Source organism: Glycine max, chromosome 16, assembly GCF_000004515.6.
Source record: "Glycine max cultivar Williams 82 chromosome 16, Glycine_max_v4.0, whole genome shotgun sequence".
NCBI lineage: Eukaryota > Viridiplantae > Streptophyta > Magnoliopsida > Fabales > Fabaceae > Glycine > Glycine max.
In genome coordinates, this window is record NC_038252.2 from 35634375 (window position 1) to 35656462 (window position 22088).

Here is a 22088-nt window from a genome sequence, read left to right on the forward strand (position 1 = left end):
TAGCTAGAAATGGTTAAGTTGTGGTGCTACATGTAAAATGTTGATTTTTTTTTTTAAAAAAAATTTATTAGAAGGTTCTGTAGTGTGTTATGTTTTAGAAAACATGGTAGTTGGGAAGGAAACTAGTGGATGAAAATAAATTCTGTGGTTTCATTGTGAACTCACGGAAGAAGACCAGTTAGTTTCTTGACTTAGTCTTGATCATTTCAATTTTGTACAACACCAATTGTGAGTTATATATTATTTCTCGTGGTTATTTATTTATTTATTTTTATCTAGAGCTTAGTGTTCATATGTGTGTGAATGTGATGAAGATTTAAAATAAAATTTTTCAAATATTAAAGATTTTCTTTCAAGAAAAAATTTGTCAAAAGATCAAATAGTCGAATATATATTATGGATTAAACACATAATTTTATTTTCTTCAAAAAGTACATTTTCCTACCCCAAAAGTGTTAAATCCTCTCATGTGACAATGTTGTCATCAAATTTGAAAAAAAATAACTATAAAAAATTAAAAAATATATATAACACTACTAGACCAAAACACGGTTAAACACTAAATAAAATTAAATATGTTTTATCTTTAATAAATACTCAATGTTTATTTTTATCATTAAATATGTTTGTTTGCTTCAACAATCTCATCAGCAACCTCAGCCAAAAACATTGTCGCTTAGAAGTTCAGATATGATGCTGACACCGGAACAACTCAATCAAGGGATCACCCAGAGAACACAGGCAGTGCAAAACCATCAACAATCTCTTCAGCAACCTCTGCAATAGCTGATAATGCCATATCAGCCAAAAACACAGTCACTTCCAAGCTCGGATACGGTGACAACAACACCGAAGCAACTCAAACAAGCCATCAAGAGAACACACAACCATCAACAATCTCTTTAGCAACAGTTGCAATAGCCGATAAAGCCGTGTCAGCAAAAAACACCGTTACTTCCAAGCTCAGATATGGCGACAACACTGAAACAAAAAAAACTCAAACCACTCAAACAAGGAATCAATTAAAGAACACAGGCAATGAGAAACCTTCAACAATCTCATCAGCAACCTCTGCAATAGCTGATAAAGCTGTCTCGGCCAAAAACACCGTAGCTTCAAAGCTTGGTTTTGGCGACGCAGCAACAACAACACAACAAGAGAAGAGAACTGACCATGTTGCTGCTCCTACAAAATATGGAAAAAGTGTTGCTAAATAATTGTATTTTGATAATAGAAAATAAGGCAAAATTGTCTTTAAAAATAATTATTTAGCAGTTATTTGCGCTTAAATATTAAAGAATTGATGTTTTGTTGAATTTTGGTTGCAGATATAAAAACTGGAGGTGTAACAAGCAAAAAGGCCAGAAAAATTGAAGAAAAGAAGAAAATCTGAAGTAGGCCCAGCCCAATACGCGCGCTGAGCGCGCGTCACACGCTAAGCCCAATACACACGCTAAGCACGCGATCTACATGGGCTAAGCGAGGGGTGTCGCACTGAGCACGCCTACGAAGGTCCAAAGCCCACTTCAACAACTATAAATAGAGAGTCAGTCCGAAGGAAAGAGACTACGACAGAACCCCCTCTCCCAGGGGTTTCATTTACTCCCTCTCTTTCTTTCACCCCTTCTCATTGTAAAGCCCTCATGATCATGAGTGGCTAATTCCCTAGCTAGGGTCTGGCAGGCCTAAAAGGCCAATGATGTATGGATCATTTCAAGAGTTATCAATAAAAAAAGGAATTCCCTCCAGATTCTTTTATTTATTTACCGTTCTTTCTTTTTACATCCTGTATCTCGGAACTTGCTTTCTGTTAGGGTTTAGTCCACTCGGGAGAGGGTAAAGCCTAATTAGGGGTAAGGAATTAATACTTGAATCTGTTTTAAGGGTTAGACCACTCGGGAGAGGGTAACGCTTAATAGAACACTAAAAGGAAGAAATTATCTCTTAGAGGGTTTTCCTTCTAGGTTCTTTTATATGCTTTTCTTTCTTATTTATTCTGCATTTCAAACTTTATTTTCTGTTAATCTTTAGGCCACTCGGGAGAGGGTAAAGCCTAAGTAGGGATAAGGAATGAATGCGTGAATCGATTTTAAGGGTTAGGCCACTCGGGAGAGGGTAAGGCTTAATAGAACAATAAAAGAAAGAAATCATTGGGTTAGCATGACTTAATGCCCCAATACCCATGCTTTAGCAATTATCTAGAATGTAATCTTAATGCATCTTAGTTATTGAGTCTTCGCAAAGGGCATTTGAAAGATAGGTAATTAAGGTAGGCTTGTCATCATGAGGCATCAGGGGCAAGTAGATGGATAGATGTGGGACAGAATTAGTTCACTGGTATTGATAACAGACAAATCCAGAATCCAGGCTAATTAGACTTGTTAGGTTTTAGCGATTTTTAATATATAGATTTTATTCCCTATTATTATTGTTGGTTTTTCTTAGAAGTAGTTATTCCTTTTATTTTATTGTTGTTGGGTTTTAGGAGTAAGTATTTAGATTTAGTAGATTTAGATTTTATTTATTTGAATTTCGTAGAAGTAGTTATCTTTATCGCAATTTAAATATTCTATCTTCTATTTTGATCTTTGAATCTTTCATCTTTTTCTTTTATCTTCTCATCTTATCTTTAAATATCTTATCTTTTCTTTTATCTTCTAATTTTATCTTTAAATATCTTATCTTTTCTTTACCTTATCTTAATCTAAGTACAAACAAGAGAAGAGAACTGACCATGCTGCTGCTCCTACAGAATATGGAAAAAGTGTTGCTCAGTCTCTGACAGAGAAACTAGCTCCAGTTTCTGGAAAAGTTGCTGGTGCAGGAAGTGGTGTGAAGTCCAAAGTTTCTGGAACTCAAACTAGTAGTATGGGTGTGGAACAGGACAAGGGGGTTTCTGTGAAGGACTATTTGGTGGACAAACTGAGGCCTGGTGATGAAGACAGGGCTCTCTCTGAAGTGATATCAGAGACTCTGCACAAGAAGGAACTGCCCCCAGTGGAAGTTACTGAAGAAGGTGTGAGAAAGGTGGTTTCTGATGCTGTGCATAAGAGAGAGGATGATCCTGAGAGAAGAATGGAACATCAAAGAATACTGGGAAAGGTAACTGAGTCAGAGGAAGTGAAGAGAAGGTTAGGAGGTGAAAGTGTGGTGACAGAGAAAAAGAACCAAGAGATGTATGTGAATAGTCCAGGGAAAGGTGTGGTTGATAAGCTTAAAGGTGTGGTTGGGACATGGTTTACCAACCCAGCAGAGAATCAATCTTCACAAGGTAAATAACAATGAATAGTAGCTCTAGTTGTCTCCATGAGGTTTCTCTTGTTTGATCAATGCCTTTTGCAAATTTTACTTATTTCTAAATTAGTTGATTGTATTCTTTTACCATACTTCTCTGACTAATTCTTTTGTTACTCTTCACATTCTGCTTGAGTTTTACAGCTAGACAAACATATTTTGTATCGATATTAAAATTGATTTTCTCTCTATATGTTTATTATATTTGTCTTGTGACATTTTTTCTATTTTCTTATCTTGGAAAAAGTGTTTTGAGAAACAAACGAAATTATGATTATGTATGTTTCTGTTAGTCTTAAGACTTGATTCCAAGATGAATCGCAGTTACTTGTTTACTTGTTTTGGTCATGCTTGCATATTTTTCTATACGTTTCTTTTTTTTTTTTTTCATTTTGTAAGAACTGTTTCAAAAAAAGTGGAGTATTTTTTATCCTAGTGGTTTTAGACTTCAGTCCAAGGTGAGTTACAATTTTATTTTTTTTTACTTTATTTTGGGTATGCTATTTTTTACTGAAGCAAAGTGCCACATTAATTTTGAATTTGTGTTTGCATGGGTCGAAGATTCATCTATGAACTATGAGGCAGGAAGGGCAGAAGTGGAACAAGTTAACCAAGGTGCAGCAGGTGAAAGAAGGCTGCAGGAGTCATCTAATTGAAGAAGGGTCTTTGCTTTGGGTGATTGTGTAGATTTTCTTAAAAGCTGTTTCTATATCTGTGTGTCTAGTTCTTTGTTGGAAGAAAGCTAGGATGTTCAAGTCACAGTAAAATAAAAAAATTGTGTTTTTTTTAATGTTTATGTAAATATCCAATTTTTTCCGGGTTTATTTTTATCTTTTAAATAAAAATATTTAAAATATTTTTGAGAAAAAGAAAAAAGAAAAATTATAGAAGATGTGACAGTTACAAAATTGATCATCAGAAAACTGGAGTAATGGTGATTCAATTGAGCAAAAAATAAAATATTAGTAAAAGAAAACGTCATTGAAGTTGGTAGTCTAAAAACAAGGAGATGGTGGTATAAAGGAATCCTAAGTTGTTCTTGGAATATAAAAGAAGAGACGCACTAGCATACAAGGAGGGGGACGGAGAAAAAAGGAGAATTCTGTGACGGGAAACCCGTAGAAAGATTGTTTTTTCGCAATTCTTTAAAGATGATTATGATGCTATAAGATCAGGTCCTTGTTCTTTTTTCTCTATAAGATCAGGTTTGTTCTTTTTTTTTTTCTTTTCCCTCGTTCATTTGTTGTTATGTTTGGCTTTTTTATTTAATTTTTGGTTTCATGAATTCGTGTATGTATGCTATCCAAATGTTTATTTTCTAATAAGTATATACATTTTGACAACATGTTTACCTTCATATTGTAGGTTAAAAAGCATCATTTTTTTATTGCTTATTGGTCCTCGAAAAATATTCATTTTTTTTATCTCTAATAATTTTTTTTCGGATCAGATTTCAAATATTTAAAATTTTTTGTTTCAGATCTTTATTGTTAGTTCAAAATCATTATTTATCCACGTGGTTGTTAATCGGCCATGATGCATGTCACTTGTGTGTGTATTCTTTGTCTGATTGGGATGATCGGGTTGGGATTATTGGGATTACACAAGTGCAAATCTTTTTTTAAAAAAAATAAAAATGATGTCGTATTACCCCTTTTTTCTTTCTTCTATTTGTCTCCATCATCTTTCCTCAGATGGTGTTTCATTTTCTATTTGTCTCCATCACCCATCATCTTCTCCAGATGGTGTTTCATTTTTATTTGTCTTCATCACCCATCATCTTCCTCAGATGGTGTTTCATTTTCCCCCCAGTAGGTGGACTAAATGAAAACAAGCTAGATGAAAGAATAGACATGAACCAATAAAATCTTAACAACAAAAAATCAAATCAAAAAATCGAGAAAAGAAAAACTGTTTGATGGGTTTCACTAGGTTTCACGAGTGGATTCGCAGTTGGATTGATCACAGTTGTTGGGTTTTATGACGGGGTTGCAGTTGAGATCAAAGTTGGGTTCCTGCCAATAATTCTACACTATGAATAAAGATAAAGAAATTTCTACACTATGAATATTTGGAATTGATTAAGATTAGCTAATTCGATCTAAATAACAATATGCATAAAGATAAATATAAAAAAATTAAAGGAAGAAATAAAAATAAGAAAATTCAGGAAGGAAATAAATGAAAAAAAATAAGGAAAAACTTTTTGTTTGGGAATTTTAACAAACACTAAATCAATGAAAAAATTGTTCAGGCTTAATTTTATTGGAGTTCCTATCACCTAATCACTCACATTTATATTTAATAAATGTTATATTATCATTAATCTACCATATTGTCTTAACATTAATTCCTTTAACATTAATTCCTTAAGTGAGGAGATCCAAATCCATTGATTAAACTATTAATCTTTTGAATTAGCATAATCAAAAGATTTTCATTAAAACAAAGTATTTATTGTTGTTCAACTATCTTCAGACATAAAAATTATTGAGTGCTCTCTCCAATTCGTAGCTCAAAGAAATTTTTCTTAGAATTGAATAAAAAATCATACAAATATGTGACCAAGTTAAAAATACTTATTAGACATAGAAGAAAAACAATTACAATATTTTATTGAATAAAAAAGTAATCATTACATGGAAGAACCAATTACATTAAACTCTAAGAGAAGATTGGTTTATGGAAATAAAAAAACATAAGAGATATACATCACATTCTAAAATGACACCAAAATCTAAGAATACATATGATAATTATCACTCATCCAAACTTAGCTTAGGATAAAAAAATAACATTAAAATTTTATAGGGACGAAAATGATATACTTTAGTCTATTTTTTTTCTTGCTTGACATAACTCTCAACATTTGTTGTCAGTCATAAAAAACTTTGACATGGATTTGATAGAGTAGCCTATGTGGTTCAAGTTAAAAAAATGGAGAACTTGATATGGATTTGGTGGAGTTGTCTAAGGTTTGTCTAAAAGACAATATTTTTATTTTATTTTATTTTGAATAATAAAATTTTGATAATTTAAATTAATTATAGTTTCAAATATGTAGTAAAATATTTAAATTTAATAATGTAAGACTTTTTGTTGTTTACTTATCACACATGTAATAAAAGGATTGATATAAATAATAGTTATAATAAAAGGATTGATTTAAATAATAGTTATAATTTGAAGAGTCATTATTAAACCAAATTTTATTACCTTTATTGTAAACTACTAATGTTTTTTTTATAAAAATATTAACATTTACTTAAAATAAATTTTTTATTAATTTAAACAATTCTACACATTGAACTAAGAAAATAAAATATTTCTTATTTTAGTATTTGGCACAAGATTAAATTATATTTTTTATAGATTATTTAAGTTATCGTATGAATTATTTTTTTAAAATATTATATTGAAGGTGAGTATTTTTATGATTGCTTAAATTTGGCACTTAAAATTATTTTAAAAGTAAAATGGAGATTAAAATTATGTTGCTCCTATTATTTAAGTTGATAACTTGTGAGGAAAATAAAAAATATGATACAAATTTTTGTGATAAAATAATTAATATTCATTTTCAAATTAATTAGAAATAGACAATTAACACAAACAACCTTTCCAAATAATGATAATGAAAACTAAAAAACGTATGCATGAAGAATGCAAATCTTCATAAGTTGGATATTTCAATAAATTGTAAATTTATTTTTCTCTTCTATCACTATTCTTAAAATATCACCACACATGTAAAAGAAATTCAGGCAAAGACTTTAATATATGAAGACCTGTGGTCTAACAATAGAATAGCTAGGACCATGGATAAATAATTTAAAAAGACATGTCACACTTCTTGGTAGATCATATACTCTAATTTACATTTTAAGTTAAATATAATCTACAATACATGGAGAAATTTGGACCAAGACTTATAAAAGGAAAAACTATGATCTCAATAATTATGATAGACCAAGTTAAACAAGCATTTTAGACTTCTTTGTATCTCACTAATTAATTTTTAATGAAAAAGTAAATAATATTCAAGTTAAAATAAAATTAGAAATAGTCGACACAACAATCTTTCCAATTGATGATAGTGAAAATTAGTCTTTTTTCATGTATAAGAAGAATATTATTTTGTAAATTAAAAAATGGATCAAAATTAAATAGCTAGATTGGAATGAAATAGTCTTTTTTTATATAGATTTTTTAACCGAAATAGTCTTTGAATTTAGATCCTTTTCCTATAATTGATGTATTCATCATTTATAATTTTTTCATTTCTTAATTGTAAACATTTGTTGTCAATGATAAGGAACTTGATATGAAGGTAATATAGTGTCCTATATGGAGGACCTTGACATGGACTTCATGGAGTAGCCTATGGTTCAAGTTGGAAAAGTGGGGACCTTGATATGGATTTGGTGGAGTGGCCAGCTGGTGGTCAGGAGAAAATTTTGTTTTTCATTTCTTTTATTTTGAATAATAAAAATTTGATAGTTTAAAATTAATTATGGGTTGAAATTGCAAGTAATAGAATATTTGAATTTTATAATGCAAGACTTTTTGTTATTTACTTAACACAAGTGTAACGAAAGAATTGATTTAAATAATAGTTAAAATTTGAAGAAGAATTAAGCTAAATTTAATTACCTTTTATGTAATTAAACTACTCAAAATATTAAAAAATTATTAATATTTTCTTAAATCAAAATTTTCATTGATTTAAGAAATTCTATACGGTAAACTAAAATAAAAAATGTTTCTTATTTTAGTATTTGGCACAAGAATAAATTATATTTCTTTGTAGATTATTTAAGTTAACGTATGAATTTGTTTTTTAGAATATTATATTGAAGGTGAGTATTTTTATGATTGCTTAAATTTGGAACTTGCAATTATTTAAAAATTAAAATTATGTTTCTCCTCTTATTTAAGTTGATAACCTGTAAAAAATATAAAATATGATACTGATTTTTTTGAGAAAAAAGTTAATATATATTCTTTTTCACACTTCTTTTTATACAACTAATTAATTTATAATATTCAGGTTTGAATACAATTAGAAATATATAATACAACAACTTTCCAATTGATGACAATTAAATCTAATCTGTTTTTCATATATAAGAGAATATTATTTTGTGAATTGAAAAATTGATCAAAATTAAATAGTTAGCTTGGAATGAAATAATCTTTTTTTGTAGATTTTTTTAATCCGAAATAGTCTTTAAAGTACACCCTCTTCCTATAATTGATTTATTCATCAATTATATTTTTTTTCCTTGCTTGACTTAACTAGCTCGCAACATTTGTTATGAATGACAGGGAACTTGATAGGAAGGTAATGCATTGCCCTATGGTTAAAGTTGAAGAAGACCATAACATGACTGGACTTTGTGGAGTGTTCAAAGGTTCAAGATGAATAATGGAAAACCTTGAGATGGACCTAATGGTGTGGGCTATGGGTTGGGATATCATGAAATAGTACATTTGTTGTCAATGACAGGAAACTTCATATGAGCACAAGAATGTTAGAAGACAATTTTCTTTTACATTATTTTTGTAAAAAAAACCCATAACCCATAACATGGCTGATGGTGTGGGCTATGGGTTGGGATGTCATGAAATAGTACATTTGTTGTCAATGACAGGAAACTTCATATGAACACAATAATGTTAGAAGATAATTTTCTTTTACATTATTTTTGTAAAAAAAACTGTACCAAAAAGAATGTTTCTTATTTTAGTATTGAGCACAAGAACAAATCATATTTCTTTGTTATTAATTTTGATTTTTTTATGAATTTAGTGTACATAGGAATTTTAAAAAAGGAGATAGATACAGTAAATGCATAATTTTTCGTATTCTAAGAATTAATTCGGGAGAATTGGATAATTAAGTCAATAATTTAAAAAAGCCAGCATAAAAAAAGAAGAAGTGAATTAAAATTTTAAAAAAGGAAACGTCAAAAATAAAATTTCCTAATTTTTTTACTTAAAATTAAAGTTTTAAAAATATATTTTAGTATTTGGCACAATAATAAAAAAGGTTAAAAAAAATGAAAGTGAAGAAAAAAACAGTCAGGGCAGCAGTATAAATAATAGAAGTTTTATGATTAATATGCAGAACCAAGAAGCACTTATACAATTAAGCTGTTTCATATATCCTTTTTGTGATCATGAATTCCTCCTCCATTTATATTCTTGTCTTTGTCCAGCTTTGGTTGTTGAGCTTACCATGCAGAGAGAGTGTGTGCATCCCAAGTGAGTGTGAGACACTTATGAAGATTAAGAATAATCTGAATGATCCTTCAAATAGGCTTTGGTCTTGGAATCATAATCATACCAACTGTTGCCACTGGTATGGAGTCCTCTGCCACAACCTTACTTCCCATGTTCTTCAGCTTCACCTCAGCTCTTCACATTCTCCTTTCGATGATGACTACAATTGGGAAGCTTATCGGAGATGGATCTTTGGTGGAGAGATAAGTCCTTGTCTGGCTGATTTAAAGCATTTGAATTACTTGGACTTGAGCGCCAATGTATTTCTTGGAGAAGGTATGTCAATTCCTTCTTTCCTTTGGACAATGACTTCCTTGACTCACCTCAACCTCGCTCTTACTTCATTCATGGGGAAGATTCCTCCTCAGATCGGGAATCTCTCTAAGCTTCGATATCTTGACTTGAGCTTCAATTATTTCCTTGGAGAAGGTATGGCAATTCCTTCTTTCCTTTGTGCAATGAGCTCCTTGACTCACCTAGACCTCTCTGGTACTGTATTCCATGGGAAGATTCCTCCTCAGATTGGGAATCTCTCAAATTTGGTGTATCTTGACCTGAGTTCTGTTGTTGCCAACGGAACAGTACCCTCTCAGATCGGGAATCTCTCTAAGCTTCGATATCTTGACTTGAGCGGCAATGAATTCCTTGGAGAAGGTATGGCAATTCCTTCTTTCCTTTGTGCAATAACCTCCTTGACTCACCTCGACCTCTCTCTTACTGGACTCATGGGGAAGATTCCATCTCAGATTGGGAATCTCTCCAATTTGGTGTATCTTGGCCTTGGAGGTCATTCTGTTGTCGAACCTCTGTTTGCTGAAAATGTAGAATGGCTATCAAGTATGTGGAAGCTTGAATATCTTCATTTGAGTAATGCAAGCCTATCCAAAGCATTTCATTGGCTACTGTTAGGTGCAAGCTGTATTACTGACTTCGAGGGTCAGTTCCTCCAGAAATTCAAGGGAGAAAGGGAAGAATTAACAAGGTGAGGAAAAGGGGATTTCTTATTTTTCTCCCTCAGCTTGTTATTTACATAGTATTATATAGACATTCCCATAACAGAATTTGGACAATTGCTCTCCTACGAATATTCTAGTAACAGAATTCCTATTGCTATTTTGCCCACGAGGAAATAAGGTGCTGCAAGCATGATTTGGTGGAGATTCTCTAATTTCCCCTTTTTCCGGTATTGCCCTCTTCAGCTCAAACATAATCTGCAAGGTAGGTGGGTTTCACAATTCTTCTTTTGCTCTTGGTCTCTTCTCCCTTTTGCACCCCTGTAGCTGGTGTTTCTTCTGTTATGGTCTCTTCTCCCTTTTGCACCCCTGTAGCTGGTGCTTCTTCTGTTAGGTTCGTATCACTCCATGGCCCATGGAAATCCACCTTGTCCTCAAGGTGGTAAGCTTGGCATAATGCAGACCAATCCTCCCAGGATGTATCATCTGGGGACAGACCCTTCCATTGCACCAGTACTTCATATGAATCCGCAGTCTTCCTATAGTTCAGAATAGCGAGAGGGGTAATAACAGGTTGGCCATTAATGAATTGGGTGGGTAAGGAAGTAACATGAGGTGGTGTCGGGTTGCCTTTGAAAGGTTTAAGTAACGAACAGTGAAAAACAGAGTGGATTTTGGCTGCTGCTGGCAACTCAAGTCGATATGCAGCTGTCCCGACACGTGCCAAAATTCTGAATGGGCCATAAAAACGTTTTGCTAACTTTCCTGAGTGTTCTTGAGTTCCTTTGACCGTTGACTGACGACGAGGCCTGAGTTTCACCAAAACCCACTCATTGACTTCGTAGCTTACATCTCTGCGAGCATTATCAGCGTGTCGTTTCATGATGTCCTGAGCTTTTAGTAATTTCTTGCGAACTGATTGAAACGTGACGTCCCTATCCACGAAAAATTCTTCAACAGCATCAATCTTTGAGGTTCCCGCAAGATACTCAGGAAAGGAAGGAGGCTTGCGACCATAGGTAATTTCATAAGGTGTGACGCCGGAACTCACAACCCAGGAAGAATTATGTGACCATTCCACCCATGGCAAAAATTTGCCCCAATTCCCTGGCCGCCGATGAACAAAGGCCCGCAAATATTGTTCAATTACGCGGTTGAGGACCTCAGTTTGGCCATCACTCTGGGGATGGTAAGCTGAGCTCATCCTCAAGACCGTGCCACTCAAGCGAAATAACTCCTGCCAGAAGTGACCCATGAACAAAGGATCTCTGTCGGAAACTATACTTCGAGGGAGGCCATGAAGTTTGAGCACGATGTTCAAGAATAAAGAAGCGACCATGTGAGCCGTATGAGAGGTGGGCAACATACCCAAATGGATGCCCTTCGAAAATCGATCCACCACAACGAAGATGGCGGTCTGTCCGTGATAAGAAGGCAAGCCTATAATGAAATCCATGGATAGATCTTCCCATGGACGATGAGGAACTGGGAGGGGGCATAACAGACCTGCTGATTTCTTTGCTTCATATTTTGTGAGTTGACAATCTAAACAATTGGCAATGAAACGAGTGACGTCATCTCGAAGTCTCGGCCAAGTGAAATTTTCCAATAGACGAGCCATCGTCTTAGTAACTCCGGCGTGCCCACCGGTGGGCGTTGCGTGATATTCCTGTAACAGAGTGGGGATCATGGGTAAGTCACGAGGTACCCAAATTCTTCCCTTATGCAGGACGAGGTCCTGTGTGATTGAGAATCCGGGATGGTTGGTTGGGTCCGCAAGGATGGCTTGTCGAAGTGTGTTGTAGTCCGGATGGGCATCCAGTTGCGTTCGTAACTCCTTCAGGAAGGAGAAGCATGGGACGGATAGAATCATGGTCAACGTGGATTGCTGTTCCGGCAACCTAGATAAAGCATCAGCTACTTTATTGGTGGATCCGGACCGGTATTGGATGTCGTAGTCGTAGCCCATCAATCGAGCCATGTACAAGTGCTGTTCGGGAGTCTGGATAACTTGAGTGAGAAGCTCCTTCAAGCTACGGTGGTCGGTGAGGATGGTAAAACGGTGGCCCAACAAGTATTGACGCCATTTACGCACGGCCGTCGTGATGGCACAGAGCTCGCGGACATAGGCGGAGGAACGCAACAGTTTGGCGGTGAAGGGCTTGCTGAAGAAGGCGATGGGGTGGCCTTGCTGGGAGAGGACGGCTCCCATTCCCACCCCCGAAGCATCAGTCTCCAAAGTGAATGCTATGGTGAAATCCGGCAAGGCTAGCACCGGCGCTGTGGATAGAGCCTCCTTGAGTTGGTCAAAGGCTAATTGGGCCGGAGTTGACCATTGAAAAGAGGAAAGGGTGGTGACTTTGACCAAAGGTGCCGCTATGGTCGCGTAGCCGCGGATGAACCGGCGATAAAATCCGGCGAGTCCGAGAAAGCTGCGTAAGTCCCGCGTGGATTGAGGAATTGGCCATTGTTGTATGGCGGAAATTTTGGAAGGGACTGGTTCCACGCCTCGGACAGATACGACATGACCCAAATACTCCACCTGCGGCTGCGCGAAGGAGCACTTAGGTAATTTCAAAACAAACTGGTTAGTGAGTAATACCTCAAATGTCGTCTCGAGATGGCGCAGATGATCCTCAAAGGTCCTACTATAAACCAGAATATCGTCGAAGAAGACGATGATGAATTGTCGTAAGTAGGGACGAAAGAGCATGTTCATCGTAGCTTGAAACGACGAAGGGGCGTTGCATAACCCGAACGGCATCACCTTAAATTCATAGTGGCCGTGGTGGGTTCTGAAAGCTGTTTTGGGTATGTCGGCATCATGCATGCGGATTTGGTGGTAACCTTGTAAGAGGTCCAATTTGGAGAAACAGCAAGCACCGCCCAACTCATCTAAGAGTTCATCAATTGTCGGTATTGGAAAACGGTCTTTGACTGTAACAGCGTTGAGGGCTCGATAATCTACGCAAAAACGCCAGGAACCATCATGTTTCTTCACCAGTAAGACCGGTGAGGAAAACGGACTGGTGCTGGGTTGAATGAATCCTTTCTGAAGCATCGCGTCCACCTGCAACTCGATTTCATGCTTTTGGAAGTGAGGATACCGGTAGGGACGAACATTGACCGGAGAGGTCTGTGGAAGTAAGTGTATGTGGTGATCGGTGCTTCGTGCCGGCGGCAATGATTGAGGTTGTTGGAACAGAGCAGCAAACCGGAAAAGTAGAGTTCGGATGTCAGGGGGGTATATCGGGGCATCCCCGGAAGGGGTCTCAGTGGGAAGCATCGTGATATGGAAGCAAAAGCTAGGGCCCTGAGTTCGACAGAAACGTCGAAATTGTGGGGAAGATAGTTGCCGGAAGTTAGCGTCATGGTCACCTTTCAATTCCACAAAGCGACCCTTATAGAAGAATTGCATGGAAAGGGTGGCATAGTCCGTGAGAACAGGCCCTAAGGATTGGAGCCACTGGACTCCAAGCACGACATTGGCGCCGGAAATTGGGAGCACATAAAGGTCCACCGTGAATTGCGAGGTCTGGATAGTCACCGGAATGTTTGCGCACACACGGTTACATTCGAGATGTTGGCCATTGCCAACCATTACTCGAAGTGGGCTTGTGGGTTGACATGGAAGGCCCAGGAGCGTGACCAGCTGTTCTTGAATAAAATTATGGGTGCTTCCCCCATCAATGAGGAAGATCACCTGGTGCTCGGTGATGGTGCCCACCAAACGGAGGGTCTCTGGTGCTACGTGGCCGGCCAGTGAATTTAGGCTGATTTGGGCTGGTACTGGGTCATATTGGGTATAAGTGTATTGGGCCGGGTCGGGGTCGGGTGGGTCTGTTTGTGGGTCGATAGGGTTTATTTGGTCATCCGGGGGGTCATCGCCTTCCACAAGTAGAAGGAAGACTCGAGAGGCGCACTTGTGCCCTCGATGGTACTTCTCTTCACATGTGAAGCAAAGCCCGCGTTCGCGGCGCAATGCGATTTCCTCCGATGATAACCGTTTGTAAGCTGGGTTTTGGCGTGGTGGTGTGGGTAAGAGAGGGGGGTTGTTGTGCGGGACGGGAGAGGGTGAGGGTGGGTACGTTGGTGGTGTAATGGTGGAGGGTGAGTACGTGGGTGGTGGAACGGTTGAGGGGGAAAGAGGGTACACAGGTGTAGGTGGGTGCGTCATGGGGTTGACGCGCGGAGAAGTCGTGGTGGTGATAAAGGGTGGTCGGGGGCGCGGAGGAGGTCTATGGTCCATCAACTTTTCCTCCTGGAGGCGAGCAAGGCCCGCGGCCTGAGCCATGGTCAGAGGTTGTGATGCTTGCACCTCGCGGCGTATGTCAGGGGAGAGGCCAGACACGAAGCAGCTGAGGAGAAAAGGAGAGGGCAATCCGACGACACGGTTGGCTAGGCTCTCAAATTCAGACAGGTAAGAACTCACGGTTCCCTTCTGTGTTAATTTGAAAAGTGCTCCGGTGGGATCCTCAAACTGTGACGGGGCAAATCTGGTTTGTAGTGCATGTAACAACACCGACCAAGATGTAAATTGGCCGTTGTCGGACATCCATTGAAACCAGGCTAAGGCCCTTCCCTCCATATAAAACGATGCTATGGTCAAACGCTCATGAGCGGGAGTTCCATGGTACTCGAAAAACTGGTTGATCTTAAAGATCCAACCAGAGGGGTCAGTGCCGTCGAAACGCGGCACATCTAACTTCATTTTGTGGACTGATGCAGGTGAAAGTGATGGCGGAGGAAGGACAGGGGTAGGTGATGGAGTGGGTGAAGAAAGCGGAGGTAGACGATGAAGGAGTTCATCGATTTTGCTGGTCAAGGTTAGCTGTTGGTGTGTAAGGCGGAGAAGGGCGTCTTCGAGTTTGTCAGAAGGAGTGGGGCTCGAATCCGGCATCGCAACGAGAGCACCAAAAATGTTAGGTGCAAGCTGTATTACTGACTTCGAGGGTCAGTTCCTCCAGAAATTCAAGGGAGAAAGGGAAGAATTAACAAGGTGAGGAAAAGGGGATTTCTTATTTTTCTCCCTCAGCTTGTTATTTACATAGTATTATATAGACATTCCCATAACAGAATTTGGACAATTGCTCTCCTACGAATATTCTAGTAACAGAATTCCTATTGCTATTTTGCCCACGAGGAAATAAGGTGCTGCAAGCATGATTTGGTGGAGATTCTCTAATTTCCCCTTTTTCCGGTATTGCCCTCTTCAGCTCAAACATAATCTGCAAGGTAGGTGGGTTTCACAATTCTTCTTTTGCTCTTGGTCTCTTCTCCCTTTTGCACCCCTGTAGCTGGTGTTTCTTCTGTTATGGTCTCTTCTCCCTTTTGCACCCCTGTAGCTGGTGCTTCTTCTGTTAGGTTCGTATCAGCTACACACTCTCCAATCTCTTCCTTCTTTGACCCACCTATATTTGTCAAACTGCACACTCCCTCACTATAATGAACCATCCTTGCTCAACTTCTCATCTCTGCAAACTCTCCATCTTTCCAATATTAGTTATTCCCCTGCCATTTCTTTTGTCCCCAAGTGGATATTCAAATTGAAGAAACTTGTTTCTCTTCAATTACCGGGTAATGAAATCCAAGGTCCGATTCCTGGTGGTATTCGAAACCTCACACTTCTTCAAAATCTTGACTTGTCTGGAAATTCATTCTCATCTTCTATACCTGATTGCTTATGCGGTCTTCATCGTCTCAAGTCTTTGGACCTAAGTTCCAGCAACTTGCATGGGACTATTTCTGATGCCCCGGAAAATTTGACTTCTCTTGTTGAACTTGATTTGTCATATAATCAACTTGAAGGAACCATTCCAACTTCTTCGGGAAATTTGACTTCTCTTGTTGAACTTGATTTATCACGTAATCAACTTGAAGGAACAATTCCGACTTTTTTGGGTAATCTCCGCAACTTAAGGGAGATAGATTTAAAATCTCTCTCTCTCTCTTTTAATAAATTCAGTGGAAATCCATTTGAAAGTCTTGGATCACTCTCTAAATTGTCATATCTTTATATTGATGGCAATAATTTTCAAGGAGTTGTCAAGGAAGATGATCTTGCAAATCTTACAAGCTTGGAGCAGTTTAGTGCATCAGGAAACAATTTCACTTTAAAAGTGGGTCCCAATTGGATTCCTAATTTTCAACTTACCTTTTTGGAAGTGACATCATGGCAGTTAGGTCCCAGCTTTCCATCGTGGATTCAGTCACAAAACAAACTTCAATATGTTGGACTGTCTAACACGGGGATTTTAGATTCTATTCCCACTTGGTTCTGGGAACCACACTCTCAGGTTTTGTATTTAAACCTCTCTCATAATCATATCCATGGTGAGCTTGTGACTACAATAAAAAATCCAATATCTATCCAAACTGTTGATCTAAGCACAAATCACTTATGTGGTAAATTACCCTATCTTTCAAATGATGTGTATGGGTTAGACCTTTCGACCAATTCATTCTCTGAATCCATGCAAGATTTTTTATGTAACAATCAGGACAAACCAATGCAATTAGAAATTCTCAATCTTGCATCAAATAATCTATCAGGAGAAATACCTGATTGTTGGATTAATTGGCCATTTCTAGTGGAAGTGAATTTACAAAGCAACCATTTTGTTGGGAACTTCCCCCCATCCATGGGTTCCTTGGCTGAGCTGCAGTCATTAGAAATTCGTAACAACTTGCTCTCGGGAATATTTCCTACCAGTTTGAAGAAGACTAGCCAATTGATATCCTTGGATCTTGGAGAAAATAATCTTTCAGGATGTATTCCAACATGGGTTGGAGAAAAGCTCTCAAATATGAAAATCCTCCGCCTTCGATCAAACAGTTTTTCCGGTCACATTCCAAATGAAATATGTCAGATGAGTCTTCTTCAGGTTTTAGACCTTGCAAAAAATAATTTTTCTGGCAATATACCCAGCTGTTTCCGTAACTTGAGTGCCATGACACTAGTGAACCGGAGTACATATCCCCGTATCTATTCTCATGCACCAAATGATACATATTACTCTTCGGTATCAGGTATAGTTAGTGTGCTACTATGGCTAAAAGGAAGAGGAGATGAGTATCGAAACATTCTGGGTTTGGTAACAAGTATTGATCTGTCAAGTAACAAATTATTAGGAGATATTCCTAGAGAAATCACAGATCTAAATGGATTGAACTTTTTGAACTTGTCCCACAACCAATTGATTGGTCCTATTCCAGAAGGTATTGGTAATATGGGATCGTTACAAACCATTGATCTTTCAAGGAATCAAATTTCTGGTGAAATCCCTCCAACCATTTCTAATTTGAGCTTTTTGAGCATGCTAGACGTGTCTTATAATCATTTGAAGGGAAAAATTCCAACAGGAACTCGATTGCAAACCTTTGATGCCTCCAGATTTATTGGCAACAATCTATGTGGTCCACCACTGCCCATAAACTGCAGCTCCAATGGGAAAACTCATAGTTATGAAGGAAGTGATGGGCATGGAGTGAATTGGTTTTTTGTTAGTGCGACAATTGGATTTGTTGTGGGATTCTGGATAGTGATTGCTCCTTTACTGATTTGTAGATCATGGAGGTATGCCTATTTTCATTTCCTTGATCATGTGTGGTTCAAACTTCAATCTTTTTACTCATGTGGTATCAGTGTTTAGTGTTGCTTAGAATACACCGATGTTGTATCATTGTATTGGCAGGTTGATCAATTTATGTCAACAAATAAATTTAAACAAACTAATCCATTATATTTCAATTTTCAGTAATGTGTTATATTTAATGGATAAGAGTTGTACCGTGGGAATTGTTGTCATTGCATCTACATACACAAGTGTATCTATTTTTTTTTAAGTTATGTTTCTTTGAAATTTATTCATATGTTTGAATCTCTCTTGAAATGAGATTTCAAATATTCCCTTGTTGTTGGGTAATGAAATCCAAGGTCGATCCGATTCCCTGGTGGTATTCGAAACCTCACACTTCTTTAAAATCTTGACTTGTCTAAAAATTCATTCTCATATTCTATACTTGATTGGTTATACGGTCTTCATCGTCTCAAGTATTTGGACTTAAGGTACAGCAATTTGCATAGGACTATTTATCAAGTCAAGATTGATCAATCCGAAGCAACCATTCGAACTTCTTGGGGTAATCTCAGCAACTTGGGAACTTGGGGGAGATTGATTTCTTATATCTCAAACTCAACCAACAGGTTAATGATATTTTAGAAATTCTAGCTCTTTGTATTTCTCATGGATTCACAACACTTGCAGTTTCGAGTTCACAACTTTCAGTCAATTTGACTGCTTTTTACCATTCAGGGATATTTTTCAAAAGACAATAAGTCTTATCAGGTGCTACTATATATGAGTTAGAAGCCATAAAATCACTCTTTATTAACTGAAGTCGTAAAATTATTTATGACTTTAATGTAATTTTTTTTATTTGGGACTTTAAAGTGGTTAATTTTTTTTTTAATTTTACAACTAGTCTTTTTTTAATTTTTTTAACTAAAGACTTTCAAACTGTAAGTTTAATTTTTTTTTCTTTTTATGACTTTTGAAATTGTGTTTCGTTTTTTTTTACGTTTAAATTTTTTAATTTTAGAATTTTTTACTTACTTGTATTTTATTTTTTTGTTTTTATTTTTTTTCAAAAATTATAAAAAAATTATTTATTTAATTATTCAGTAAATATTTTATTTATTCATTTAAAAAATAAAATTCTATAACATTATTTCAAAATTATCTAAATTTTAAATATGTAAAATATATTAAATAAAATAATATTAAAAAACATAATATATTTTAAATAAAAAATATATAATATATTAAATAAAACCATAAAAAAATATAATACAAATCAAATAAAACTAATAGTATAAAATTTTTCCATTTTAATTATTTTTTATTTAACATATTTGGTTTATTTAAAATTTAGATAATCTTTTAATAATGTCATTGAATTTTTTTTAAAATGAATAAATAAAATATTTATTTAATAATTAAATAAATAAAATTAATAACATTTTAAAAAATGTAACAAAATAAAAAATAAAATACAAGAAAATAAAAAATTCTAAAATTAAAAACCTTAAACGTAAACAAAAAACCAAAATGACTACAAAGTCGTAAAAAGAAAAATAAAATAAAAAAACAAAACTTATCACTTTGATATCATAATACAAAAACTATTGACTTTGAATTCAATTTTCTAAAGGAAAACGTTTAAAACTTCTCGTAATCGATTATAAGTCTTGTGTAATCGATTATAGGCTTTAAAATTAAATTCAAATTTGTATGAGCATTTTAGAAATTAATTTGGTCACGGGTAATCAATTACATTATCTGGTAATCGATTACCCGAGAGTAAATATCACTTTTATGAAATCTTAAGAAGCTTCTGGAAAATATTCTTTGGCCAGGGCATCATCAATTCAGAAATTCTTTCTAAGATTGTAGGAACTAAGTTCATTAATTATATTGAATTTCTGGATTGACTTGGATCAAACGTGAGAAGCGCTTAGAAGCTCAGCCAAAGCCTCAGCCAAAAACACTGTCGCTTGGAAGCTCGGATATGACGCTGACACCAAAACAACTCAATCAAGGGATCACCAAGAGAACACAGGCAGTGCAAAACCATCAACAATCTCTTCAGCAACCTCTGCAATAGCTGATAAAGCCATATAAGCCAAAAACACAGTCTCTTCCAAGCTCGGATACGCTGACAACAACACTGAAACAACTCAAGCAAGCCATCAAGAGAACACACAACCATCAACAATCTCTTTAGCAACAGCTTGCAATAGCTGATAAAGCCGTGTCAGCAAAAAACACCGTAGCTTCCAACCTCGGATATGGCAACAACACTGAAACAAAAACAACTCAAACCACTCAAACAAGGAATCAATTAAAGAACACAGGCAATGAGAAACCTTCAACCATCTCATCAGCAACCTCTGCAATAGCTGATAAAGCTTTCTCAGCCAAAAACACCGTAGCTTCGAAGCTTGGTTCTGGCGACACAGCAACAACAACACCACAAGAGAAGAGAACTGACCATGCTGCTGCTCCTACAGAATATGGAAAAAGTGTTGCTCAGTCTCTGACAGAGAAACTAGCTCCAGTTTCTGGAAAAGATGCTGGTGTAGGAAGTGGTGTGAAGTCCAAAGTTTCTGGAACTCAAACTAGTAGTATGGGTGTGGAACAGGACAAGGGGGTTTCTGTGAAGGACTATTTGGTGGACAAACTGAGGCCTGGTGATGAAGACAGGGCTCTCTCTGAAGTGATACCAGAGACTCTGCACAAGAAGGAACTGCCCCCAGTGGAAGTTACTGAAGAAGGTGTGAGAAAGGTGGTTTCTGATGCTGTGCATAAGAGAGAGGATGATCCTGAGAGAAGAATGGAACATCAAAGAATACTGGGAAAGGTAACTGAGTCAGAGGAAGTGAAGAGAAGGTTAGGAGGTGAAAGTGTGGTGACAGAGAAAAAGTACCAAGAGATGTATGTGAATAGTCCGGGGAAAGGTGTGGTTGATAAGCTTAAAGGTGTGGTTGGGACATGGTTTACCGACCCAGCAGAGAATCAATCTTCACAAGGTAAATAACAATGAATAGTAGCTCTAGTTGTCTCCATGAGGTTTCTCTTGTTTGATCAATGCCTTTTGCAAATTTTACTTATTTCTAAATTAGTTGATTGTATTCTTTTACCATACTTCTCTGACTAATTCTTTTGTTACTCTTCACATTCTGCTTGAGTTTTGCAGCTAGACAAACATATTTTGTATCGATATTAAAATTTATTTTCTCTCTATTTGTTTATTATATTTGTCTTGTGACATTTTTTTCTATTTTCTTATCTTGGAAAAAGTGTTTTGAGAAACAAACGAAATTATGATTATGTATGTTTCTGTTAGTCTTAAGACTTGATTCCAAGATGAATCGCAGTTATTTGTTTACTTGTTTTGGTCATGCTTGCATATTTTTCTATACGTCTCTTTTTTTTTTTTTCATTTTGTAAGAACTGTTTAAAAAAAAGTGGAGTATTTTTTATCCTAGTGGTTTTAGACTTCAGTCCAAGGTGAGTTACAATTTTATTTTTTTTACTTTATTTTGGGTATATGCTATTTTTTACTGAAGCAAAGTGCCACATTAATTTTGAATTTGTGGTTTGCATGGGTCGAAGATTCATCTATGAATTATGAGGCAGGAAGGGCAGAAGTGGAACAAGTTAACCAAGGTGCAGCAGGTGAAAGAAGGCTGCAGGAGTCATCTAATTGAAGAAAGGCTTTGAAGGAGTCTTTGCTTTGGGTGATTGGGTAAATTTTCTTAAAAGCTGTTTCTATATCTGTGTGTCTAGTTCTTTGTTGGAAGAAAGTTAGGATGTTCAAGTCACAGTAAAATAAAAAATTTGTGTTTTTTTTTAATGTTTATGTAAATATCCAATTTTTTCCGGGTTTATTTTTATCTTTTAAATAAAAATATTTAAAACATTTTTGAGAAAAAGAAAAAAGAAAAATTATAGAAGATGTGACAGTTACAAAATTGATCATCAGAAAACTGGA

The 22088-nt window shown here is 36.1% G+C and overlaps 4 protein-coding genes across 4 annotated transcripts; all 4 read left to right on the forward strand.

Moving 5' to 3' along the window:
* The first annotated feature begins 9 nt into the window (after positions 1–9).
* On the forward strand, positions 10–4084 carry LOC100810490 (low-temperature-induced 65 kDa protein). The gene is made up of 4 exons (XM_041010399.1): positions 10–32; positions 689–1205; positions 2710–3271; positions 3856–4084. The coding sequence occupies exons 1-4, from the start codon at positions 10–12 to the stop codon at positions 3948–3950; spliced, it is 1197 nt and encodes a 398-aa protein (XP_040866333.1). The 3' UTR covers positions 3951–4084.
* A 5392-nt stretch (positions 4085–9476) lies between these two features.
* LOC106796538 (receptor-like protein 34) lies at positions 9477–10565 on the forward strand. Its single transcript, XM_014768863.2, has one exon. It carries the CDS (start codon positions 9477–9479, stop codon positions 10563–10565), a length of 1089 nt encoding a protein of 362 aa, XP_014624349.1.
* A 4886-nt stretch (positions 10566–15451) lies between these two features.
* On the forward strand, positions 15452–18184 carry LOC100811027 (receptor-like protein EIX1). The gene is made up of 3 exons (XM_014768786.2): positions 15452–15531; positions 15749–15767; positions 15878–18184. The coding sequence occupies exons 1-3, from the start codon at positions 15452–15454 to the stop codon at positions 18182–18184; spliced, it is 2406 nt and encodes an 801-aa protein (XP_014624272.1).
* Positions 18185–18305: 121 nt separating this feature from the next.
* On the forward strand, positions 18306–21950 carry LOC106796485 (low-temperature-induced 65 kDa protein). The gene is given in 4 exon segments (XM_026126134.2): positions 18306–18357; positions 20046–20326; positions 20328–21123; positions 21710–21950. Coding segments are annotated over 4 exon segments (1224 nt in total). The 3' UTR covers positions 21805–21950.
* The last annotated feature ends 138 nt before the right edge of the window (positions 21951–22088 follow it).